Genomic DNA, 24149 nt, shown 5'->3' with positions numbered 1-24149 from the left:
TTTATTTAACAGGCATCAGGAGAGAGAGCGTCTCCTTTACCTGGGACAAGATGCAGACTTGAAAGAAATAAAGACTTGCATTTCTATAGCGCCTTTCATGACCACCGGACGTCTCAAAGCGCTTTACAGCCAATGAAGTACTTTTGGAGTGTGGTCGCTGTTGTAATGTGACAATGATGAATGTGGGAAACGCGGCAGCCCATTTGCGCGCAGCAAGCTCCCACAAACAGCAATGTGATAATGACCAGATAATCTGTTTTAGTTATGTTGATTGAGGGATAAATATTCGCCCCAGGACACTGGGGATAACTCCCCTGCTCTTCTTCGAAATAGTGGCCATGGGATTTACGTCCACCTGAGAGAGCAGACGGGGCCTCGGTTTAACGTCTCATCCGAAAGACAGCACCTCCGACAGTGCAGCGCTCCCTCAGTACTGCACTGGGAGTGTCAGCCTAGATTTCTGTGCTCAGGTTCCTGGAGTAGGACTTGAACCCACAACCTTCTGACTCAGAGGCGAGAGAGCTGCCCACTGAGCCACGGCTGACACTGTGGGCACTGTGGAAGGTCCAGGGTTGGAGGGCGCCCATGGAGACTGGTATCCCAGCCAGCAACACTGAAAGAAAGCTCCATGATCTTAAATTGAGAAGGAGAAAATTGAACATTTACCTCAGGCTGTCAGACTCAGAGAGCGATTACCAAAAAAAGCAGGTTACCTGGTCATTATCCGGGTGCTATTTGTGGGAGCTTGCTGTGCACAAATTGGCTACTGTGATTTCCACATCACTGCACTTCAAAAAAGTACTTCATTGGCTGTAAAGCGCTTTGGGACGTCTGGTGGTCGTGAAAGGCGCTATATAAATGCAAGTCTTTCTTAGTTTTGTGCTACAGAAATGGTGAGTCAGATATACAATACATATTTTGTGAATATTTTCTACAGGCTTTAGAAAAAAATATTTTAGCAATTTGTCAAAGTTACACAGGAGATATAACCTTTTATTTTACAGTCGTCTGCATTCGGTTCTCAGTGTGGATTATAAATATGGTGAATGGGAATGGAAATTGCAGAGGATTAAAGTTGCAAAATATTTAAAAATACATATATGAATATAATATAAAGGCAGAACGGGCCGAAAGTACCAATGAGTCTGGCTTATGGCGTTGGAGGATCCACTGTTTACGTGGCTCTGTGAGGCCCTCGGTTGGCAGAAACATGTACTGTAATGTTCCAGGACAGCTGGATCCTTGGGTAAACATCCTGGGGGCTTGAAGTCTTTAACACTGGCAGGCCAGAGCGGACCAGACTGTCAGAGGTGCCGTTGTACGATGAACGTTAAACCGAGGCCCCTGTCTGCTCTCTCAGGTGGACGTAAAAGATCCCACGGCACTATTTTGAAGAAGAGCGGGGAATTATCCCCGGTGTCCTGGGGCCAATATTTATCCCTCAATCAACATCACTAAAACAGATTATCTGGTCATTATCACATTGCTGTGTGTGGGAGCTTGCTGTGCGTAAATTGGCTGCCGCGTTTCCCACATTACAACAGTGATAAAGTGCAACATCCCCACTGGCACCTGGGAGTCCCCGGCCAAAGACCACCCTAAGTGGAGGAAGTGCATCCGGGAGGGTGCTGAGCACCTCGAGTCTCGTCGCCGAGAGCATGCAGAAACCAAGCGCAGGCAGCGGAAGGAGCGTGCGGCAAACCAGACTCCCCACCCACCCCTTCCCTCAACCACTGTCTGTCCCACCTGTGACAGAGACTGGAATTCCCGTATTGGACTGTTCAGTCACCTAAGAACTCACTTTTAGAGTGGGAGCAAGTCTTCCTCGATTCCGAGGGACTGCCTCTGATGACACTCCAAAAAGTACTTTGTTGGCTGTAAAGCACTTAGGGACATCTTCAAGTCACGAAAAGCGCTGTAGAAATGCAAGTCTTTTTCGAGGTGGTTGCGCTCCATCGCTGTAACCTCTCCAGCTGTTTACACGTGTAAAGGGGAATTCCCACGTACTCCAGCGAGGTTATCACAGCGGGAGCAGCTTCGAGGGAATTCCCAGCCGTATTGCCACAATTGTCAAGCTCCGCGACTGCGGCAAAACTGAAGGCTTGATTTTGCTGTTGACGTAAAGAGAACTGTGGGGGCGGCCGGCGGGGGCGGGGCTAAGGACGACTGCTCTTTCAAAGAGCCAACACAGGCAGGACGGGCCGAATGGCCTCCTTCTGTGCTGTAAGATTCGATGATTTCTACAGAGAACGCTGATAAACACCTTTGGAGAATACCACGGGGCAAACATTCCCACTGCGTGCTCCTGGGCTGGAGTATTGCAACAGTGACGACACTCCAAAGGCACTTCATTGGCTGTAAAGCGTTTGAGACGAGCGGCAGCCGTGAAAGGCGCTATATAAATGCAGTCTTTCTTTCTTTCTTTGTCTGCTGGGATCACCGATTGGGAAATCCTGCTCAGGCTCTCTGGGGTGGATAATGTCCACACGTACAAGCATTGTAGCCTTCACCTGAGCAGGAGCAGCTCCTCTGACAGTGCGGCACTCCCTCGGTACTGCACTGAAGTATCAGCCCAGATTATTTGCTCAGGTCTGGGAGTGGGGCTAGGTAAGGATCGCCCGGGAGCCTCCAGGGATTAAAGATTAATCTCCGGGATACACTGCCGTGAACAAACCCAGGAGACCAATCACAGGGCCGTTAGAAAATTGTGGGTTTTTAACATTTTCTTTGAACACTTTTTTGCTTCTTAGTTATAAAAATACAGGACATGGGAATAAAGGCTGTTGGACTGACAGTCCAACTTGTATTTATATAGCGCCTTTAACGTAGTAAAATGTCCCAGGATGCTTCACAGCAGTGTTAAAAGACAAAACAAATAAATTTGACACCGAGCCACATAAGAAGAAATTAGCGCAGGTGAACAAAACATCGGTCAAAGAGGGAGGTTTTAAGGAGCGTCTTAAAGAAAGAAAGAGAGGTAGAGAGGCAGAGAGGTTTAGGGAGGGAGTTCCAGAGCTTGGGGCCCAGGCAACAGAAGGCACGGCCACCGATGGTTGAGCGATTATAATCAGGGATGCTCAAGAGGGCAGAATTAGAGGAGCGCAGACATCTCGGGGGGGTTGTGGGGCTGGAGGAGATTACAGAGATAGGGAGGGGCGAGGCCCTGGGGGGGATTTGTAAACGAGGATGAGAATTTTGAAATCGAGGCGTTGCTTAGTCAATCGGGTAACGAAGAAGTCTGTTCGCTTTCCAATTGGTGGAGGAAGGCGGGGCATCGCCAGGATGGACATGTTGGGTGACCAATGGTGGGAGTGTGGGGCAGGGCGGTGGTGGTCAGGAGGTCATGTGATGACACCTCCAGGTCTATGTCCAATCAGAGTTGGCAATCCTAGGCTTGAACCCACAACCAACTGGCTCAGTGGCAAGAGTGTTGTCAACGGAGTCAGGCTGGCATTTAAAATGGCGGGAAGGGGCCTCTGAATCTCAGTCTGACAATGAGAAGGAAGATACGGAGAAGGGACACATATTCTAAGAGCTGTTGTCGGCATTAGGACCCTAGAAAAGGCAAGTGCAGACACAAAAGTGTTGACGTTGCACTTAGAGGGAGTGGGTGAATTAATTTTCTTTCATGTCCCTCTCCCCGCCGGGTTTGGCCAGTCTCCAGTGCACAAACTGGGACTCATTAGGATTAAAATTCACTTGGCGTGGAGGAAAGCACTTTTAAATATTGCTTATGGCTCTCTCAGTTAATTAAAGAAAAAAAAAATACTTTATCTAATGCAACCCACTGAAATGTCTAAAGTCACCCTTTGAACGATAAAATGCCGTGTTTTTTTTTCATTCATTCACGGGATGTGGGCGTCGCTGGCAAGGCTGGCATTTATTGCCCATCCCTAATTGCCCTCAATTGAGTGTCTCCCTGGGCCATTTCAGAGGGCAGTTAAGACTCAACCACATTGCTGTGGGTCTGGAGTCACATGTAGGCCCAGACCGGGTAAGGACGGCAGATTTCCTTCCCCTAAAGGATATTCATGAACCAGTTGGGTTTTTACGACAATCCGGTAGTTTCATGGTCACCATTACTGATACTGGCTTTTTATTCCAGATTTATTTAATTAAGTGAATTTAAATTCCCCAGTTGCCGTGGTGGGATTTGAACTCACGACCTTGGACCAGTAGTCCAGGCCTCGGGATTGCTTGCCCAGCAACATATCGACTGTGTTGCCGTACCCTTAAGTCCGATCAGCTTGAAGCTCTTACTGTCGCATTATGACAAGGAATAATAGCCAACACGCAGCTAGCTGGAACTTCAATCCCACTGTTTTGGGATGTCCAGTGGTCGTGAAAGGCGCTATAGAAATCCAGATATTTCTTTCTATTGTGCAGCTTTAGTCTGTGGTCCCTCCTATAATCGTAAACCTCAGCCAGAGCTGCGCGACAGCTACTGATGTTGCTCCCGTTACACAGTGTGCAAATCCCGGTCACATGGCCTGCTACTCTCAGTCTGACTGGCTCCGCAGTACAGCAACAATGGACCAAGCACAAAGCTCCGCTGCTTCTGCCACATATAAAAGAAAGACTTGCATTTCTGTAACGCCTTTCACAAACACCGGACGTCCCAAAGCGCTTTACAGCCAATGAAGTATGTTTTGAAGTGCAGTCACTGTTGTAATGTAGGAAACGCGGCAGCCAATTTGCGCACAGCAAGCTCCCACAAACAGCCATGTGATAATGACCAGATAATCTGTTTCCGTTATATAAATATATACCAGGGAGAACTCCCCTACTCTCCTTTGAGATAGGATCTTTCACATCCACCTGAGAGAGAGAAGACGGGGCCTCAGTTTAACATCTCATCTGAAAGCCGGCACCTCCAACAGTGCAGCGCTCCCTCAGTACTGCACTGGGAGTGTCAGCCTCGATTATTGTGCCCGCGTTCCTGGAGTGGGACTTGAACCCACAACCTTCTGACTCAGAGGTGAGAGTGCTGCCCACTGAGCCACGGCTGACACTTCATGGTTGATGTTAGGAATGATAACTGTCCACCTTCCCCAGAAGGCATTCGATAAGGTGCCACATAAAAGGCGACTGCACAAGATAAAAGTTCACGGGGTTGGGGTAATATATTAGCATGGATAGAGGATTGGCTGACTAACAGAAAACAGAGAGTTGGGATAAAAGGGTCATTTTCCGGTTGGCAAACAGTAATTAGTGGGGTGCCACAGGGATCAGTGCTGGAGTCTCAACTATTTACAATCTATATTAATGATTTGGATGAAGGGACCGAGTGTAGTGTAGCCAAGTTTGCTGATGATACAAAGATGACTGGGAAAACAAATTGTGAGGAGGACACAAAAAATCTGCAAAGGACTATAGACAGGCTAAGTGAGTGGGCAGAAATCTGACAGATAGAGTATAATGTGGGAAAATGTGAAGTTATCCACTTTGGTAGAAATAATAGAAAAGCAAATTATAATTTAGATGGAAAAAAATTGCAAAGTGCTGCAATACAGAGAGACCTGGGGATCCTTGTGCATGAAACACAAAACGTTAGTATGCAGGTACAGCAAGTAATCAGGAAGGCAAATGGGATGTTCACCTTTATTGCAAGGGGGGTAGAGTATAAAAGCAGAAAAGTCCTGCTACAACTGTACAGGGTATTGGTGAGGCCACACCTGGAGTACTGCATACAGTTTTGGTCTCCATATTTAAGGAAGGATATACTTGCATTGGAGACTGTTCAGAGAAGGTTCACTCGGTTGATTCCAGAGATGAAGGGGTTGTCTTATGATGAAAGGTTGAGCAGGTTGGGCCTGTACTCATTGGAGTTTAGAAGAATCAGAGGGTATCTTATTGAAACATATAAGATTCTGAGGGGGCTCGACAGGGTAGATGCAGAGAGGATGTTTTTCCTCGTGGGGGAATCTAGAACTAGGGGGCATAGTTTCAGAATAAGGGATCGCCTATTTAAAATGGAGGTGAGGAGGAATTTCTTCTCTCAGATGGTCGTGAATGTTAGGAATTCTCTGCCCCAGAGAGCTGTGGAGGCTGGGTCATTGAATATATTTAAAGCGGAGATCGACAGATTTTTGAGCGATAAGGGAGTGAAGGGTTATGGGGAGCGGGCGGGGAAGTGGAGCTGAGTCCATGATCAGATCAGCCATGATCTTATTGAATGACGGAGCACGCTCGAGGGGCCAGGTGGCCTACTCCTGCTTCTATTTCTTATGTTCTCGTGTAACATTAAGAAGGCTCCTTACTAAATTCCCCAGAGAGTCCAACCCAGCAGCACGTTGCTGTTGAAGTTACATGTGGCTGCAGTAGGTGCAGACTCAGACCGACATGATGCGGTGTGTCACAGGATGTCTCGCCCTGTTTGTCCGCACTGTTCTCTGCAGTCAATCGCGATGTAACACTCTCGCTGTACCGCCGCTTTTTGTGTGGATACACATCTGAAACCGTTTCGCATCAACTCGAAATCTTCTCGAAAATGAGATCTGAAATGTATCAAAATAACGTTCATTTTTTGTGAGGATCTTGCAAGAGGAGATTTTTAAAATCAATATTCAGGTATAACTGTGAGTATAATTGTTTGAATGAATATATTTATGGGCCAGTGTTAATATAATGTAATACAATATATTTCTGTTCATAAGATGGTCTGTTAAATGGATGTATCAAAACAGCAGAAACTGTGGTAAATACCATGACGAACAGCCACAGATAGAACATCAAAGACTAAGAAATTTCCAAAGGCAATCGGGCAAAGACTCTGGAGCATTAATCATTATATTGGATATTTTTTTTAATTTGTTCACGGGATGTGGGCATCGCTGGTGTAAGGGGTGGTTTGCAGGGGGTCAGCTTTCCCTTCTGACCTTATATGAGTGGTTCCGAATCGCTCCCACACCCTTGGTTCTAGACACTGGAATTATGAAGGGACTGTGACAGACTTGGACAGACAATCGGTTTCAAGGTCGGAAGCAGGTATGGCTTTATTGTGTTTAAAAAGAAGTAAAAGGCACACCTTTAATAACACACACAGACCAATACACACTGAGGGGTACAACACATTGAATAAAGTGTCAAATTACAGCCTGTGGGGAAAAGAACACAGCTTAAACTCTAAATGGGGTAAAGAGGAGAATGCAGATACATTTACACAAGTTATCCCAGCCTCCCCCCTCCCAGTTCCCCTCACTAACTAAGTTATAGCTCTGAGGGTTCAGGGGCTATGCTCACCAATCCCTTTAGACAGTTGCCGGTGAATCGCGGTTTCGGGGTTCGCTGCACTTGGCCTTCTAGGCGAGCCGTACCCTGGACGGAGGAGAGGACTTCGGACTGCGTAGTCTTCGGTTGGGGTGCGTCCGTTGATGCAGTAATTTGCGTTTGGATGTTTGGGGTAAGTACCCACTTTCTTTGGTTAGGAATAGTTTTAGTTAGTCCCTTTTGGTAATTTCTCACCCGTTGGTCGTTCAGAAGTAGATTGTAGAGTGGAAATAAAGGTCGATTCTTCAGTTTTTGCTGAGTTGGTTTCGGTTGGTTGTTTCGCTGGTTGTGGTAACCCGGGTTTGTCAATTTTGTTGCTGACAACCTTCCGTTTCGTGGGCCTCATGCTCGGTCAGTTCCTGATCAGTTCTGGTAGTTTCCTTCACTATTCCATTTCTTCACTGTAGAGCAAGCAGGCTGCTTGTCTGTGTCTGTGTTCCAGTCTCTGTGTTCTGCTAGTTTTGAGTTCTGCTAGTCTTTTCTTGTAAAACTGGGGGATAGAGATATCCCAAAAAAAGGCTCCGTTATCTCCCATCAAATCTCTTGGGCTCTGTTTAAACTGTCTGTCCATTGATTTTCAAATGTCTCCTTTGTCAGCAGTAACTCGATTGGGGTGTGAGAATGTGCTATCACTGGGTTTGCATTGTTTGAGGATTGTCCAGTTTTTCTGACCATAATTTCCATTGTGCTTGATTGGGTAATTCGATTATCTCTCAGAGGGTGAATAGTTCCCCCAGACAGTCTGGGATCCTTAATACACGAATTTGGCCCCACCTCTTGTATTTGGTATCTCCTTTTCGCAGCCAAAATGTTGTAGAATCTTAAAATTGATATGCTCCTTCCCATAGATGTTTAGGGGATCTCAAGCTTCTGTAATTTAGGTCCATTTTGAATTCCCTTTCCTATGAGTCCAAACACTGGGGGGAGGGGGTCTCCATGAATGCACCCCCTTTTATCCCCCGCAGGCTTCGGCTGCCCCTTTAAACTCATTTTAAAAGCCCAGAGAGGGATTCTTCTCCTCTGCAGGGGAAAGGTACCTGGAATCTTTGCGAGATATTGGTAAATTCTACATTGGCAAGGCCAGCATTTATTGCCCATCCCTAATTGCTCTCGGGAGAAGGTGGTGAGCTGCCTTCATGAACCCCTGTTCTTTGTAGCAGTTTGGTAAACTGAGTGTCTCGCTGGGCCATTTCAGAGGGAAGTTAAGAATCAACCACATCGCTGTGGGTCTGGAGTCACATATAGGCCAGACTGGGTAAGGGCAGCAGATTTCCTTCCCTAAAGATAGGTTTTTTTACAACAATCCGCTGGTTACATGCTCACCATTACCGACACTGGCTTTTTATTCTAGATTTATTTAATTAACTGAATTTAAATTCCCCAGCTGCTGTGGTGGGGTTCAAACTCTTGTCTGCAGATCATTAGTCCATGGTCTCAGGATTACTAGCCCAGTAACCTAACCACTATGCTACCGTCCCCCTATTAGATATGAATCTAATGTCATAAAATACATTAAGGAGCCTGTTGCATTTCCATGATACACTGGAGCTAAAATGTCCTCCCAGTATTGATGTGTTCTTACCCTCTGCAGCCCTCAATCCCTTTCAATAACCGGACATCTGGGCAACTGGTCTTTGAAGGGTTTTGTAACCATGGCATTAACCAATCTTAGTGGGAGTCTGTTTCATTTAGCTGCTATTCTGTGGGAAAAACAAATCTTCTAATCTCCAGCCTTCCCTGACACAAACTGATTTCTATTTATGTCCTTTTATCCTATGACTGCCACTTGACTTAAATAACCTGCTTAAATCCCCATTATTGATGCCTTTCAGCGTTTTAAAAGGCTTGTATTGTGCCCCGTGAGTCACTCAGGAGGTGCAGTAATGGCTTGGCTTCCCCAGTTTGATGACTTAAAACTGAGTCTGCCGTGCAGATTTGGTTTCCCAGCAATGTTTGTTTGGCGATTCCACCTCGCAAGTTCCAGTAAATTGCAAGCAGTCCGATGCGCTTTATGTACCAGGGCCAACAACTGATATTAAAAGAAACACGAGAGACAATAAACAAAGGCCGCAAGGGCTGGAAATCTGAGGGGAAAATAGACAATTCTAGAAATGCCAAGTAGGCTAGTCAGCATCTGAAAGAGAAAGCTGGGTTAATCGCACAGGACATAGTGCAGAAACAGGCCATTCGGCCCAACCAGTTCATGTCGGCGTTTATGCTCCACTCAAGCCTCCTCCCATCTTTCATCAGAACATGAGAATTAGGAGCAGGAGTCGGCCATTCGGCCCCTCGAGCCTGTTCCGCCATTCAATAAGATCATGGCTGATCTTCGACCTCAACTCCACTTTCCCGCCTGATCCCCATATCCCTTGATTCCCTTAATATCCAAAAATCTATCGATCTCAATCTTGAATATACTCAATGACTGAGCCTCCACAGCCCTCTGGGGTAGAGAATTCCAGCGATTTACCACCCTCTGAGTGAAGAAATTCCTCCTCATCTCTGTCCTAAATGGCCGACCCCTTATCCTGAGACTGTGACCCCTGGTTCTAGACTCTCCAGCCCGGGGGAAACACCCTCCCTGCATCTACCCTGTCAATCCCTGTAAGTATTTTGTATGTTTCAATGCGATCCCTGCTCATTCTTCTAAACTCTAGAGAATATAGGCCTAGTCTACTCAATCTCTCCTCATAAGACTGTCTCTCTCCTTCCTTCCTTCCTTCCTTCCTTCCTTTCTTTCTTTCTTTCCTTCTTCCTTCCTTCCTTTCTTTCTTTCTTTTTCTTTTTCTTTCTTTCTCAAGATTACTAATCTAATTTTGGCTGAGAAAACTTATTTTCATTTTTCATCTTCCTAAAGACAAACTACCTCAACAACTCACTGAACCAGCTTCCTGGCCAAAAAGCACTTGCTAACTGTGGCCACTTTGCGTTGGTGCTTTCCCTGTAGTCTCTCGATCTAACGCTCCCCAGTGCACGGAATGCAGCGACCACAAAAATGCTCATTTTAAACCCGAAACAACCAAACCAGCACTTTCACACGCGAGTGTCTTTGTGGGAAACATCACTGAATGGGAACTGCAATATCCTGCTTTGTTGTGCATTGTGAGCAAAGACTAAATCGTTTATCCAATCATAAATGCAGATGTTAAATAGTCCAGCTTTCCGAATGAAATGGACATGTGTTTTCAGCTCTGGTGCATTGCTCAGTGCAGTCTTGCTTCAGCTGTGGCTACTGTCCCAGGTGCAGTAGGTTGTGCTGTGAATTGTGTTACATGTGTTCTAAATTGTCACCGTCACTAAAGCAATCTTCTACGCCCTTAAAACAAATTGAATCATTTGATAGCAAATGGAGGCAAGTGCATAGATTCAAGCATTTGAGGCTTGGCTCGGTGGCAGCATTTTTACCGCCTGAGTTGGAAGGTCGTGGGTTCAATTCCCACTCCAGAACCTGAGGTCATAATCCAGGCTGACACTTCAGTGCAACACTGAGGGAGTGCTTCACTGTCGGAGGTGCCGTCTTTCGGATGAGACGTTAAAACCGAGACCATTTCTGTCCTCTCAGGTGGACGTAAAGTAATCAGGAAGGCAAATGGAACGTTGGCCTTTGTTGAAAGGGTGATGGAATATAAAAGCAGAGAAGTCCTGCTACAACTGTATAGGGTATTGGCGAGTCCACACCTGGAGAACTGCGTACAGTTTTGGTCTCCTTTATTTCGTTAATATCTCGTTAAACAATACTTGCTTTGGAGGCTGTTCAGAGAAGGTTCACTAGGTTGATTCCTGAGATGAGGGGATTGTCGTATGAAGAAAGGTTGAGCAGGTTGGGCCTGTACTCATTGGAGTTCAGAAGAATGAGAGATGATCTTATTGAGAGGGGGCTCGACAGGGTAGATGCAGAGAGGATGTTTCCACTCATTGGACAATCTAAAACTAGGGGGCATAGTTTAAGAATAAAGGGGCGCCCATTTAAAACTGAGATGAGGAGGAATTTCTTCTCTCGGAGGGTTGTAAGTCTGTGGAATTCTCTGCCCCAGAGAGCTGTGGAGGCTGGGTCATTGAATATATTTAAGGCGGAGATAGACAGATATTTGAGCAATAAGGGAATAAAGGGTTATGGGGAACGGTCAGGGAAGTGGAGTTGAGGCCAAGATCAGATCAGCCATGATCTTATTAAATGGCGGAGCAGGCTCGAGGGGCCGAATGACCTACTCCAGCTCCTTTTTCTTATGTTTTTATGTAAAAGATCCCATGGGAAGTGGAGCAGGAGAGTTTTCCCAGACCCGGAAAACATTTATCACTCAATCAACACCAGTAAAAAAAACAGATTGTTTGAGTATTTATCTTGTTGCTGTTTGTGAGACAATGCTGTGTGAAAATTGGTTAACCCCAGCGTACCACAGTGAAGATTCCAAAGCACTTCATTGCTGTAAAGCACTTTGGGACATTCTAGGGTTGTGAAAGGCGCTATAGAAATGCAAGTTCTTTGTTCTTTCTATTGCACTGATGCTGTGCACCGTGTAGGGTTAGGAAACATCCTCCTTGCCCAACCCCTCAGGAGTAAGAAGGTGGTGAGAAAGGCCAAGGCATTCTGCTCCTCTCTGGCCCCAACGGAGCAAATATTTGCCTGTGGCTGTTGGGCGGAGGAGGAGTGAGTCAGCGTAAATCTCTCACGGCTGCGTGTACAGCACCCTTAAGGTTACCGCCCATCGAATTCTTGGATAGACCTTCTAGACACTTCTAAAATGAAAATTGGGGTGCCGAAAGTCAGATATTTCAAAAATAATTTATTTTCTTATTTCAGTGTCTTAAGATTACATCGGATATACAGCACAGAAACAGGCCATTCGGCCCAACCAGTCCATGCCGGCGTTTATGCTCCACTCGAGCCTCCTCCCGTCTTTCCTCATCTAAATCTATCAGCATAACCCTCTATTCCCTTCTCCCCCATTGGCTTGTCCAGCCTCCCCTTAAATACATCGATACTATTCGCCTCAACCCCTCCCTGTGGCAGCGAGTTCCACATTCTCACCGCTCTCTGGGTAAAGAAGTTTCTTCTGAATTCCCCATTGGATTTCCTGGTGACTATCTTATATTGATGGCCTCAAGTTATGGTCTTCCCCACAAGTGGAAACATTCTCTCTCCAAACCTTTCATAGTTTTAAAGACCTCTATTAGGTCACCCCTCAGCCTTCTTTTTTTAAGAGAAAGGAGACCCAGCCTGTTCATCCTTTCCTGATAGGTGTACCCTCGCATGATGTGCCACCTTTGGGTGTCAGGGTTTTTAATGAATTTTCATCACCAGCAGTAGCAGAACTCAAGCTATGATCCCACTCGCTAACCCATTATTAATCTGCTCCTCCTGCATAATAAGCTCGCCAGTGTCCATCGGGGAGTGGGGCACAGGGGACTCTTCAACGGCCACCTGTCAGTACTGAGCACCAAGAATTGCTAGGATAGTTTAGCAGAGCACGAGAAGTTTGAGCAGGGTAGCACCAAGCTGATTTTCAATTGCAAATGCAGAGAGCGTGGACATTGTGACCGAAAGCTAACTGAGAAACACCAGCAGTTGCAATGTATGAAGCGGCGTGTTCCCTATGAGGAGAGAGACTTGCATTTCTATAGCGCCTTTCACGACCACCGGACAGCCCAAAGCGCTTTACAGCCAATGCAGTACTTTTGAAGTGTAGTCACTGTTGTAATGTGGGAAACACGGCAGCCAATTTGCGCATAGCAAGCTCCCACACACAGCAATGTGATAATGACCAGATAATCTGTTTTAGTGATGTTAATTACATAGAAGCATAGAAACATAGAAAATAGGTGCAGGAGCAGGCCATTCAGCCCTTCTAGCCTGCACCGCCATTCAATGAGTTCATGGCTGAACATGAAACTTCAGTACCCCCTTCCTGCTTTCTCGCCATACCCCTTGATCCCCCGAGTAGTAAGGACTTCATCTAACTCCCTTTTGAATATATTTAGTGAATTGGCCTCAACTACTTTCTGTGGTAGAGAATTCCACAGGTTCACCACTCTCTGGGTGAAGAAGTTTCTCCTCATCTCGGTCCTAAATGGCTTACCCCTTATCCTTAGACTGTGACCCCTGGTTCTGGACTTCCCCAACATTGGGAACATTCTTCCTGCATCTAACCTGTCTAAACCTGTCAGAATTTTAAACGTTTCTATGAGGTCCCCTCTCATTCTTCTGAACTCCAGTGAATACAAGCCCAGTTGATCCAGTCTTTCTTGATAGGTCAGTCCCACCATCCCGGGAATCAGTCTGGTGAATCTTTGCTGCACTCCCTCAATAGCAAGAATGTCCTTCCTCAAGTTAGGAGACCAAAACTGTACACAATACTCCAGGTGTGGCCTCACCAAGGCCCTGTACAACTGTAGCAACACCTCCCTGTCCCTGTACTCAAATCCCCTCGCTATGAAGGCCAACATGCCATTTGCTTTCTTAACTGCCTGCTGTACCTGCATGCCAACCTTCAATGACTGATGTACCATGACACCCAGGTCTCGTTGCACCTTCCCTTTTCCTAATCTGTTACCATTCAGATAATAGTCTGTCTCTCGTTTTTACCACCAAAGTGGATAACCTCACATTTATCCACATTATACTTCATCTGCCATGCATTTGCCCACTCACCTAACCTATCCAAGTCACTCTGCAGCCTCATAGCATCCTCCTCGCAGCTCACACTGCCACCCAACTTAGTGTCATCCGCAAATTTGGAGATACTACATTTAATCCCCTCGTCTAAATCATTAATGTACAATGTAAACAGCTGGGGCCCCAGCACAGACCCTTGCGGTACCCCACTAGTCACTGCCTGCCATTCTGAAAAGTACCCATTTACTCCTACTCTTTGCTTCCTTTCTGACAACCAGTTCTCAATCCACGTCAGCACACTACCCCCAATCCCATGTGCTTTAACTTTGCACATTAATCTCTTGTGTGGGACCTTGTCGAAAGCCTTCTGAAAGTCCAAATATACCACATCAACTGGTTCTCCTTTGTCCACTTTACTGGAAACATCCTCAAAAAATTCCAGAAGATTTGTCAAGCATGATTTCCCTTTCACAAATCCATGCTGACTTGGACCTATCATGTCACCATTTTCCAAATGCGCTGCTATGACATCCTTAATAATTGATTCCATCATTTTACCCACGACTGAGGTCAGGCTGACCGGTCTATAATTCCCTGTTTTCTCTCTTCCTCCTTTTTTAAAAAGTGGAGTTACATTGGCTACCCTCCATTCCATAGGAACTGATCCAGAGTCAATGGAATGTTGGAAAATGACTGTCAATGCATCCGCTATTTCCAAGGCCACCTCCTTAAGTACTCTGGGATGCAGTCCATCAGGCCCTGGGGATTTATCGGCCTTCAATCCCATCAATTTCCCCAACACAATTTCCCGACTAATAAAGATTTCCCTCAGTTCCTCCTCCTTACTAGACCCTCTGACCCCTTTTATATCCGGAAGGTTGTTTGTGTCCTCCTTAGTGAATACCAAACCAAAGTACTTGTTCAATTGGTCTGCCATTTCTTTGTTCCCCGTTATGACTTCAGGGGACCTACGTTTGTGGGATAAATATTGGTCAGGGATCACTCCGCTGCTTGTCTTCGAAATAGTGCCAGAGGATCCTCAGTTTAACGTCTCATCTGAAAGACGGCACCTCTGACAGTGCAGCGCTCCCTCAGTACTGCTCCTCCGACAGTGCGGCACTCCCTCAGCACTGCCCCTCCGACAGTGCAGCGATCCCTCAGTACTGTCCCTCCGACAGTGTAGCACTCCCTCAGCGCTGCTCCTCCGACAGTGCGGCGCTCCCTCACTTCTGCCCCTCCAACAGTGTGGCGCTCCCTCAGTACTGCCCCTCCGACAGTGCGGCGCTCCCTCATTACTGCCCCTCTGACAGTGCAGCACTCCCTCAGTACTGCCCCTCTGACAGTGCGGCACTCCCTCAGTACTGCTCCTCGGACAGTGCGGCGCTCCCTCAGTACTGCCCCTCCGACAGTGCGGCGCTCCCTCAGTACTGCCCCTCCGACAGTGCGGCGCTCCCTCATTACTGCCCCTCTGACAGTGCAGCACTCCCTCAGTACTGCCCCTCTGACAGTGCGGCACTCCCTCAGTACTGCTCCTCGGACAGTGCGGCGCTCCCTCAGTACTGCCCCTCCGACAGTGCGGCGCTCCCTCAGCACTGCCCCTCCGACAGTGTGGCGCTCCCTCAGTACTGCCCCTCCGACAGTGCGGCACTCCCTCAGCACTGGACTGGGAGTGTCAGCCTGGATATTTGTGCTCAAGTCCCTGGAGTGGGACTTGAACCCACAACCTTCTGACTCAGAGGCGCTGAGCCAAGGCTGTGCACTCTGCACCAGGAAAGCAGAACTCCAACTTGTATGGATTCCTCAGCAGTTTGGTCCGTAGCCTCGGAAGCAGGACGTGTATCCGTGTGTGTCTCAGCACACAACTGACCATCTCGACCTACAAAAACAAACATGGTTTATATTTAGATGAAGGACAAAAGTTTATTTTTTCTAGATTTCTATTCTCTGTTTCTGCTTGCTTCCTAGGGTGTCAGGAGGGGAGCTGTTTGACAGGATTGTGGAGAAGGGGTTCTACACTGAGAAGGATGCCAGCACTCTGATACGGCAGGTACTGGATGCGGTGCAGTACCTCCACAAAATGTGCATTGTTCACCGAGACCTGAAGGTAGGTTCCTAACACCCTCTTGTGACGTGTCCATGCAATAGATGTACAAACCCTTGCGATCTCGGAATGGTGATAAGCAAACGGTGAGGTGTCCATCTACCCCAAGCTAGTGAGGTTTCCTCTCACTGACCCTACAAACTTCAGAAGTACAAGAGACCGGATAAATATCTTTATTGATTCATTAAACTTAACACACAAAAAAAAACTAAGACAAACATCATCATCATCATCATAGGCAATCCCTCGGAATCGAGGAAGACTTGCTCCCACTCTAAAAGTGAGTTCTCAGGTGGCTGAACAGTCCAATACGAGAACCACAGTCTCTGTCACAGGTGGGACAGACAGTGGTTGAGGGAAGGGGAGGGTGGGACTGGTTTGCCGCACGCTCCTTCCTCTGCCTGCGCTTGGTTTCTGCATGCTCTCGGCGACGGGACTCGAGGTGCTCAGCGCCCTCCCGGATGCACTTCCTCCACTTGGGGCGGTCTAAACTCCCCAGCCAGGGGGAAACAACCTCTCAGCATCTACCCTAACAATCCCCCTCAGAATCTTATATGGTTCAACAACAACAACAACAATAATATTTATATAGCGCCTTTAATGTAGTAAAATGTCCCAAGGTGCTTCACAGGAGTGTTTTAAGACAAAACAAATAAATTTGACACCGAGCCACATAAGGAGATATTAGGGCCGATCTTGGGTCAAAGAGGTAGGTTTTAAGGAGCGTCTTAAAGGAGGAAAGAGAGGTAGAGAGGCGGAGAGGTTTAGGGAGTTCCAGAGCTTGGGGCCCAGGCAACAGAAGGCACGGCCACCAATGGTTGAGCGATTATAATCAGGAATGCTCAGGAGGGCAGAATAAGAAGAGCGCAGACATCTCGGGGGGTTTGTGGGGCTGGAGGAGATTACAGAGATAGGGAGGGGCGAGGGCCATGGAGGGATTTGTAAACAAGGATGAGAATTTTGAAATTGAGAATTCAATGAGATCACCTCTCATTCTGCTAAATTCCAGAGATTATAGGCCCAATCTACACTTTCAGTTGTTGAAGAAAAGTTTTCATTTGGTCATTTTGCCCAAGAGAGCCATGTTACTCCACCAGTTACAGACAGCATATGGAGGCTGTCACTTCACAACTCATTTCCAATATAAATTAGGTCCCTTTTTTTTTAATATGGCGATAATCCAGACACACTGGATCATATCGCTAACGCATCTTCAACCATCAGCATCACTGCTGTTTTTTGTTAGTTCTGTTTGTCAAGAATAAGGCCCTGTTGAAACATAATGCAGCACATTGGTACAACTAGGATGATGTAATCTTTTTATCCCAATGACTGTTACTAAAGGCCTTTGTAAATTAAAATTACCCAAGGGCCAGATCACCTAAATGAATCTCAAAATTAAACAGAGACGAGGTAACATGCAGTGATTGTACCAAGGTTGGAGATTTCAAATTGATCCAACAGAATATATATGGATTTGCTTTGTTGGTTTTTGCTGACCAGTCCAGTAGTCCCAGTCTTTTGCGATGATTCAATGTGAATATAATCCTCCTGTTTGAGACTTGATGTTGTTAATCTTACACTGCGGTCAGAGAGCTGATAGAATCCGAATATTGTTTCTCTCTCACGTGATGCTTTTCCAGCAATCGACTCCATCCTTGCGAAGTTACTCAGGCCTGTGTCTTAGAATGAGAGGTGATCTTGTTGAAACATAGAGGGGTTGAAATTCAGTGCCGCCTGCATTGAGACGTTGACACTGGCTGCCCGCTAACGTTAGCGCCAGGCGATGTTTATCGCCTCAAAGTAGGATATTCAGTTGTACTGCCCCAAGAGGACAGTGGAGCATGATGGGAAGCATCCCCCGCTCCTCCTCGGGCGGTAACGGAGCGCGAGCGCAGGAGGCCCGCTCAGTTGTTGGCCGCTAGGAAGCCGGCACCTGAAGAGGAAAAAAATAACCTTGTGGAAAATTTCAACGACCCGACAACCACACTTCCCCAACCCCCCCCCCCCCCCCCCCTGCTGCTGCCACAATTAAATTCCACCACTTGCCTCGCACTCCGGACGATCCCGGCTCGGGATCGGTGCTGGACCGACTGCTTTCCCCTGTCGGTCTCAGCGCCGGGCGCTACGGCAGGCGAGGGAGTGAATTTTGCAAACGCGGCACTACGGGGTACGTTGCACACTCAGTGACGTCATCGAGTGGGCGGGGCTAGTGAGCGCAGCGCAAACTGTCGGCGCTGCCGATAAACCTTCACTGACGTTCGCGGCCGGCGCTGTCAGCGCGCGCGCTCGGGCGGGAGGTGTTTAGCGCTCCGTTAACGCCCCTCTGGGCTCCGAATTTCACACCCCATAAAATTCTTAAGGGGTTTGAAATGTTAGATGCTCCTGGCTCGGGGAGTCTAGAACCAGCGGTCACAGTCTCAGGATAAGGGGTCGGCCATTTAGGACTGAGGTGAGGAGGAATTTCTTCACTCAGAGGGTGGTGAATCTTTGTAATTCTCTGCCCCAGAGGGCTGTGGAGGCTCAGTCTCTGAGTATATTCAAGGCTGAGATCGATAGATTTTTGGATACTAAATGAATCAAGGAATCAAGGTTTATGGAGATCGTGTGGGAAAGTGGAGTTGAGGTAGAAGATCAGCCATGAATGGCGGAGCAGGCTCGAGGGGCCGAATGGCCGTCTCCTGTTCCTATTTCTTGTGTTCTTAAAATGATCACTGGATCTGATAAATGAACCCATCGGTAATCTTGAGCTACACATGTATAACAATAACAACAACAACTTACATTTATAAAGCACCCTTAATGTAGTGAAACATCCCGAGGCGCTTCACAGTCGTGTTATCAAACAAAATTTGACACCGAGCCACATCAAGCGATACTAGGACAGGAGAGAGTAGGTTTTAAGGAGCGTCTCAAAAGAGGAAAGAGGTGGAGAGGTTGAGGGAGGGAATTCCAGAGCTTGGGGCCCAGGAAGCTGAAGGCACGGCCACCGATGGTGTGGTAAAAGAAATTGGGGAAAGAGGCCAAAATTGCTCGTGTGGCTGGAGGAGATTACAGAGATAGGGAGGGGCGAGGCCATGGAGAGACTTGAAAACAAGGAGACGAATTTTTAAATCGAGGCGTTGCCGGACCGGGAGCCAATGTAAGTCAGCGAGCACAGGGGTGATGGGTGAGCGGGACTTGGTGCGAGTTAGGATCCGCGTTTTGGATGAGCTGAAGCTTACGGAAGCTGGAAGATGGGAGGCCGGCCAGGAGAGCGTTCGAATAGTCGAGTCTGAAGGTAACCAAAGTATGGATGAGGGTTTCAGTAACAGATGGGCTGAGGTCGGGGCGGAGTCAGGCGATGTTACGTAGGTGGCAGTGTGCTGTTGTTTGATTAGTGAGACGGTGATTCCTGCAGCACATCCTGCCCGTAATACATTCATACCAAGGTGTCTGTTCCTACTCATGTAACACAAAAAAAGAGGGACCTGGGGGTCCTTGTGCATGAAACACAAAAAGTGAGTATGCAGGTACAGCAAGTAATCAGGAAGGCAAGTGGAATGTTGGCCTTTATTGCAAGGGGGATAGAGTATAAAAGCAGAGAAGTCCTGCTACAACTGTACAGGGTATTGGTGCGGTCACACCTGGAGTACTGCATACAGTTTTGGTCTTCTTATTTAAGGAAGGATATACTTGCATTGGGGGCTGTTCAGAGAAGGTTCACTAGGCTGATTCCGGAGATGAGGTGGTTGATTTATGAGGATAGGTTGAGTAGGTTGAGCCTATACACATTGGAGTTCAGAAGAATGAGAGGTGATCTCATCGAAACATATAAGATAATGAGGGGGCTCAGCAAGGTGGATGCAGAGAGAATATTTCCACTCATAGGGGAAACTAAAACTAGGGGACACAGTCTCAGAATAAGGAGCCGCCCATTTAAAACTGAGAGGAGGAGGAATTTCTTCTCTCAGAGGGTTGTAAATCTGTGGAATTCTCTGTCCCAGAGAGCTGTGGAGGCTGGATCATTGAACATATTTAAGGTGGAGATAGACCGATGTTTGAGCGATAAGGGAGTAAAGGGTTATGGGGAGCGGGCGGGGAAGTGGAGCTGAGTCCATGATCAGATCAGCCGTGATCTTATTGAATGGCGGAGCAGGCTCGAGGGACCAAATGGCCTACTCCTGTTCCTATTTCTTATGTTCTTAAAGGTGGAAAAACAGAGTCTCACTCACAGTATCCACCTTAAAGCGAATCATTTCTCGGGGCAGTTTTTCTGATAACACTGAGTGCTGATGATCACATTTGGGGAACTGGGTTGGAGATGTTCCTTGTTCTGAACACTGTTGCTATCAATAGATCTGGCCACTAACCTAGGGTGCTTAAGTATCATTATATTACTTCAACTGCGTATGTTTAATTCACTTCCTTCACGCTGCCAGGCTTAGCAACTGCACTCAACCATCACCTCCGAGAATAGCTGTAGCATTCAGCTTCCAAACCATATCTTTCTAAATCAAACTCCGACAGAAGACATAAAAACAGAAAATGCTGGAAATCTCAGCGGGTCAGGCAGCATCTGTGGAGCGAGAAACAGAATTAACGTTTCAGGTCGATGACCTTTCGTCAGAACTGGAAGATGTAACAGGTTTTGAGCAAGTGCAGGGGCAGGGAAAGGGGATAGGGGAGGGAAGAACAAAAGGGAAGGTCCGTGATAGGGCGGGAGACAGGAGAGGTTTTCAAAAGGCCTTCGAAAAGGTACCCCATAATAGACTGATGATCAAGGTCAGAGAATGCAGAGTCAGGGGACTAGTGGCAGAATGGATTGCTGGCTGGCTTCACGACAGAAAGCAGAGAGTCGGGGTGAAGGGTAGCTACTCACAGGGGCAGAAGGTGGGTGGTGGTGTTCCACAAGGATCAGTGCTGGGACCACTGTTGTTCACAATTTATATTAACGATTTAAATTTGAGGATGACTGGGGAGATGGACAATACTGAGGAGGACTGCAACAAATTACAGGAGGACATTAATAAATAGAATGGGCATATAATTGGAAAATGAATTTCAACACAAGTAAATGTGAGATATTACATTTTGGTAGGAAGAATAGGGAGGTCACTTATTACTGGGAGGGTGAGAGTCTGGGTGGGGTAGAGGAACAAAGGGATCTCGGAGTACAAGTACACCAATCACTAAAAGTAGCAACACAGGTTAGCAAGGCCATAAAAAGCAAACCAAGAACTAGGGTTTATTTCTAGAGGGATAGAATTGAACAGTAGGGAAGTTATGCTGTACCTGTATCGAACCTTGGTTAGACCACACGTGGAGTGCTGCGTACAGTTCTGGTCGCCATATTATAAAAAGGATATAGAGGCACTGGAGAGGGTGCAGAGAAGATTTACAAGGATGATACCAGAAATGTGAGGGTATACATATCGGGAAAGGATGAACAGGCTGGGTCTCTCTTCTCTTGCAAAGAGAAGGCTGAGGGGTGACCTAATAGAGGTCTTTAAAATGATGAAAGGTTTTGATAGAGTGGATACAGAGAGAATGTTTCCACTTATGGGGAAGAGCATAACTAGAGGCCATCAATATAAGATAGTCACCAAGAAATCCAATGGGAAATTCAGGAGAAACTTCTTTACCCAGAGAGTGTTGAGAATGTGGAACTCGCTGCCACAGGGAGGGGTTGAGGCGAATAGTATCGATGTATTTAAGGGGAGGCTGGACAAGCCAATAGGGGAGAAGGGAATAGAGGGTTATGCTGATAGAGTTAGATGGGGAAAGACGGGAGGAGGCTCGAGTGGAACATAAACGCCGGCATGGACTGGTTGGGCCGAATGGCCTGTTTTTGTGTTGTATATTTAATGTAATCCTATGTAAATGACAAAAGGGAAACTCACAATACAAAGATGTTCTTCAGCGCCATCAAGTCAGTCTCTGGGCCATCAAAACCCAGCACTACTCCACTCCTTTCAGCAGATGGCAGCACTTTGATCAAAGACAGGACTGGCATAAATGAGAGGTGGAGAGAACACTTCAGTAACCTTCTTAACTAACCTTCAACAGTGAACGAAGAAGCACTTGACTCCATACCCCAGCAACCTATCAAAGAAGATCTTGATCTTCCTCCCAGCATGGACAAAGTAAAGAAAGCCATCAACCAGATGAGTGCAGGAAAGGCTCCAGGAAAGGATGGAATCCCTGCCGAAATCTATAAGGCAGTAGGCCCAGCAACTCTCGAGGCCTTTCATGACATAATAACTAGCATCTGGGAAGATGAAGACATGCCACAGGACTTCCGTGATGCTATGATAGTTTCCCTCTACAAGAACAAGGGCAACAAAGCAGTCTGTGGCAACTACAGGGGAACTTCTGTCCATTGCTGGGAAGATCATCGCCCGCATAATATTATAGCTAGTGTCTCAGAAGTAAATCTTCCAGAAACACAATGTGGCTTTCGACCTGGTCGGAGCACAGCGGACATGATCTTTGCACTCAGACAAGTGCAGGAGAAGTGCATTGAGCAGAACATGGACCTGTACGCTGTATTTATTGACCTCACCAAGGCCTTTGATACTGTCAACAGAGCAGCGCTGTGGTCAATCTTGACGAAACTTGGATACCCAAGGAAGTTTGTCCACATCATTGAGCTGTTTCATGACAACATGACAGATGAAGTGCTCTCAGACGGCACAACCATGGCCCCAGTTGCCATCTCAAATGGAGGAAACAAGGTTGTGTACTCGCTCCAGTTCTGTTCAACCTATTCTTTACCTGCGTCTTGAACTATGCCATAAAAGACTTGGAGTTTGGGGTCTACCTGAAATATCGATTAGATGGTTCACTGTTCAACCTCCGCCGCCTTGCTGCAAGGACCAAAGTACGGAAACGACTCATCCTAGAGGCACTCTTTACTGATGACTGCGCCCTTATGGCACACAAGGAGAGAGACCTACAATTCATACTCAGCAAATTTGCTGAGGCAACAGAATTGTTTGGCCTAACCATCAGCCTCAGTAAAACCAAGGTTCTCTACCAGCCTGCCCCTGGCACCACAGCATCTGCTCCCACAGTCTCCATCGGCAGTATACAACTAAAGTCAGTGAACAGCTTCAAGTACCTTGGCAGCACCACATCAAGTGATGGGTCCTTGGACAAGGAGATCGATGCAAGGATCTGTAAAGCCAGCCAGGCACTTGGTCACTTGCGCACTAAGGTGTTGAGTCACCACCACATCCGACTGTCAACTAAACTGTCGGTGTATAGAGCAGTCGTTCTCTCATCTCTCCTTTATGGATGTGAGACCTGGGCACCCTACAGGCGACACATCAAGTAGTTGGAAGCTTTCCATATGCGCAGTCTCAGATCTATACTCCACATACGCTGGCCAGACCGGGTGTCAAACTTTGAGGTTCTGGAGAGAGCACAATCAACTAGCATCGAGGTGATGATCATGCGAGCCCAGTTCCGGTGGGCTGGACATGTCATCCGCATGGATGAGTCAAGGATCCCTCGTCAAGTTTCTTCACGGCGAGCTCTGTGAAGGCCGAAGACACCAGGGGCGCCCCCGCAAGCGCTACAAAGATTGCATCAAGGCTAACCTCCAGTACTGTGGCATCCGACCAAAGGACCTGGAAAATACAGCAGCTAATAAAATCCAGTGGTGAACCCTCACGAGGACTACCTGCCAGACCTTCGAGGAAAGCTGATGTCAACGCCTGTGGGACGCTAGAGATAGGCGACATCAGGTGGCAGTACTGTCAGCATCAGGCACATCGAACTTCCCTTGTCCGACGTGCAAGAGACTATGTGCATCCAGAATTGGCCTATACAGCCACTTGAAGACACATGCCATTGATGATTAGCATATCAACGTCTTTGTTGGAAACGACAGACTACCAAGATGTAAATGACAAAAGGGATGACGGTGCAAGGTGAACAGTGATGGTAATGGGACAACTAAAGAAACAAAAGATGGGTCGAGAGGAGGAGTAAATGGGAATAACAGGAGCAGCACCAACAGCTGCCATCCAAACAAATGGGGGCAGAGGTTATGATCTGAAATTGTTGAACTCGATGTTGAGTTCAGAAGGCTGTAAGGTGCCTAATCAAAAGATGAGCTGCTGTTCAGTGAGTTTATGTCGAGGTTCATTGGAACAGTGTAGGAGGCTGAGGGCGGAGAGG

General features: G+C 47.1%; 1 protein-coding gene across 1 annotated transcript in view; it reads left to right on the top strand.

The window, feature by feature from the left end:
* The window catches only part of camk1da (calcium/calmodulin-dependent protein kinase 1Da), a 602900-nt gene that overhangs the window by 422317 nt on the left and 156434 nt on the right, over positions 1-24149 (top strand). The window contains exon 4 of the mRNA XM_070896562.1: positions 15848-15986. Coding sequence (XP_070752663.1) covers positions 15848-15986 — 139 coding nt within the window. The remainder of the gene's footprint in view (positions 1-15847; positions 15987-24149) is intronic.

This window comes from Pristiophorus japonicus, chromosome 13 (genome assembly GCF_044704955.1).
Source record: "Pristiophorus japonicus isolate sPriJap1 chromosome 13, sPriJap1.hap1, whole genome shotgun sequence".
NCBI lineage: Eukaryota > Metazoa > Chordata > Chondrichthyes > Pristiophoridae > Pristiophorus > Pristiophorus japonicus.
Note: the sequence above shows the minus strand (reverse complement) of the source record. Positions and strands in the feature narration are given on the sequence as shown.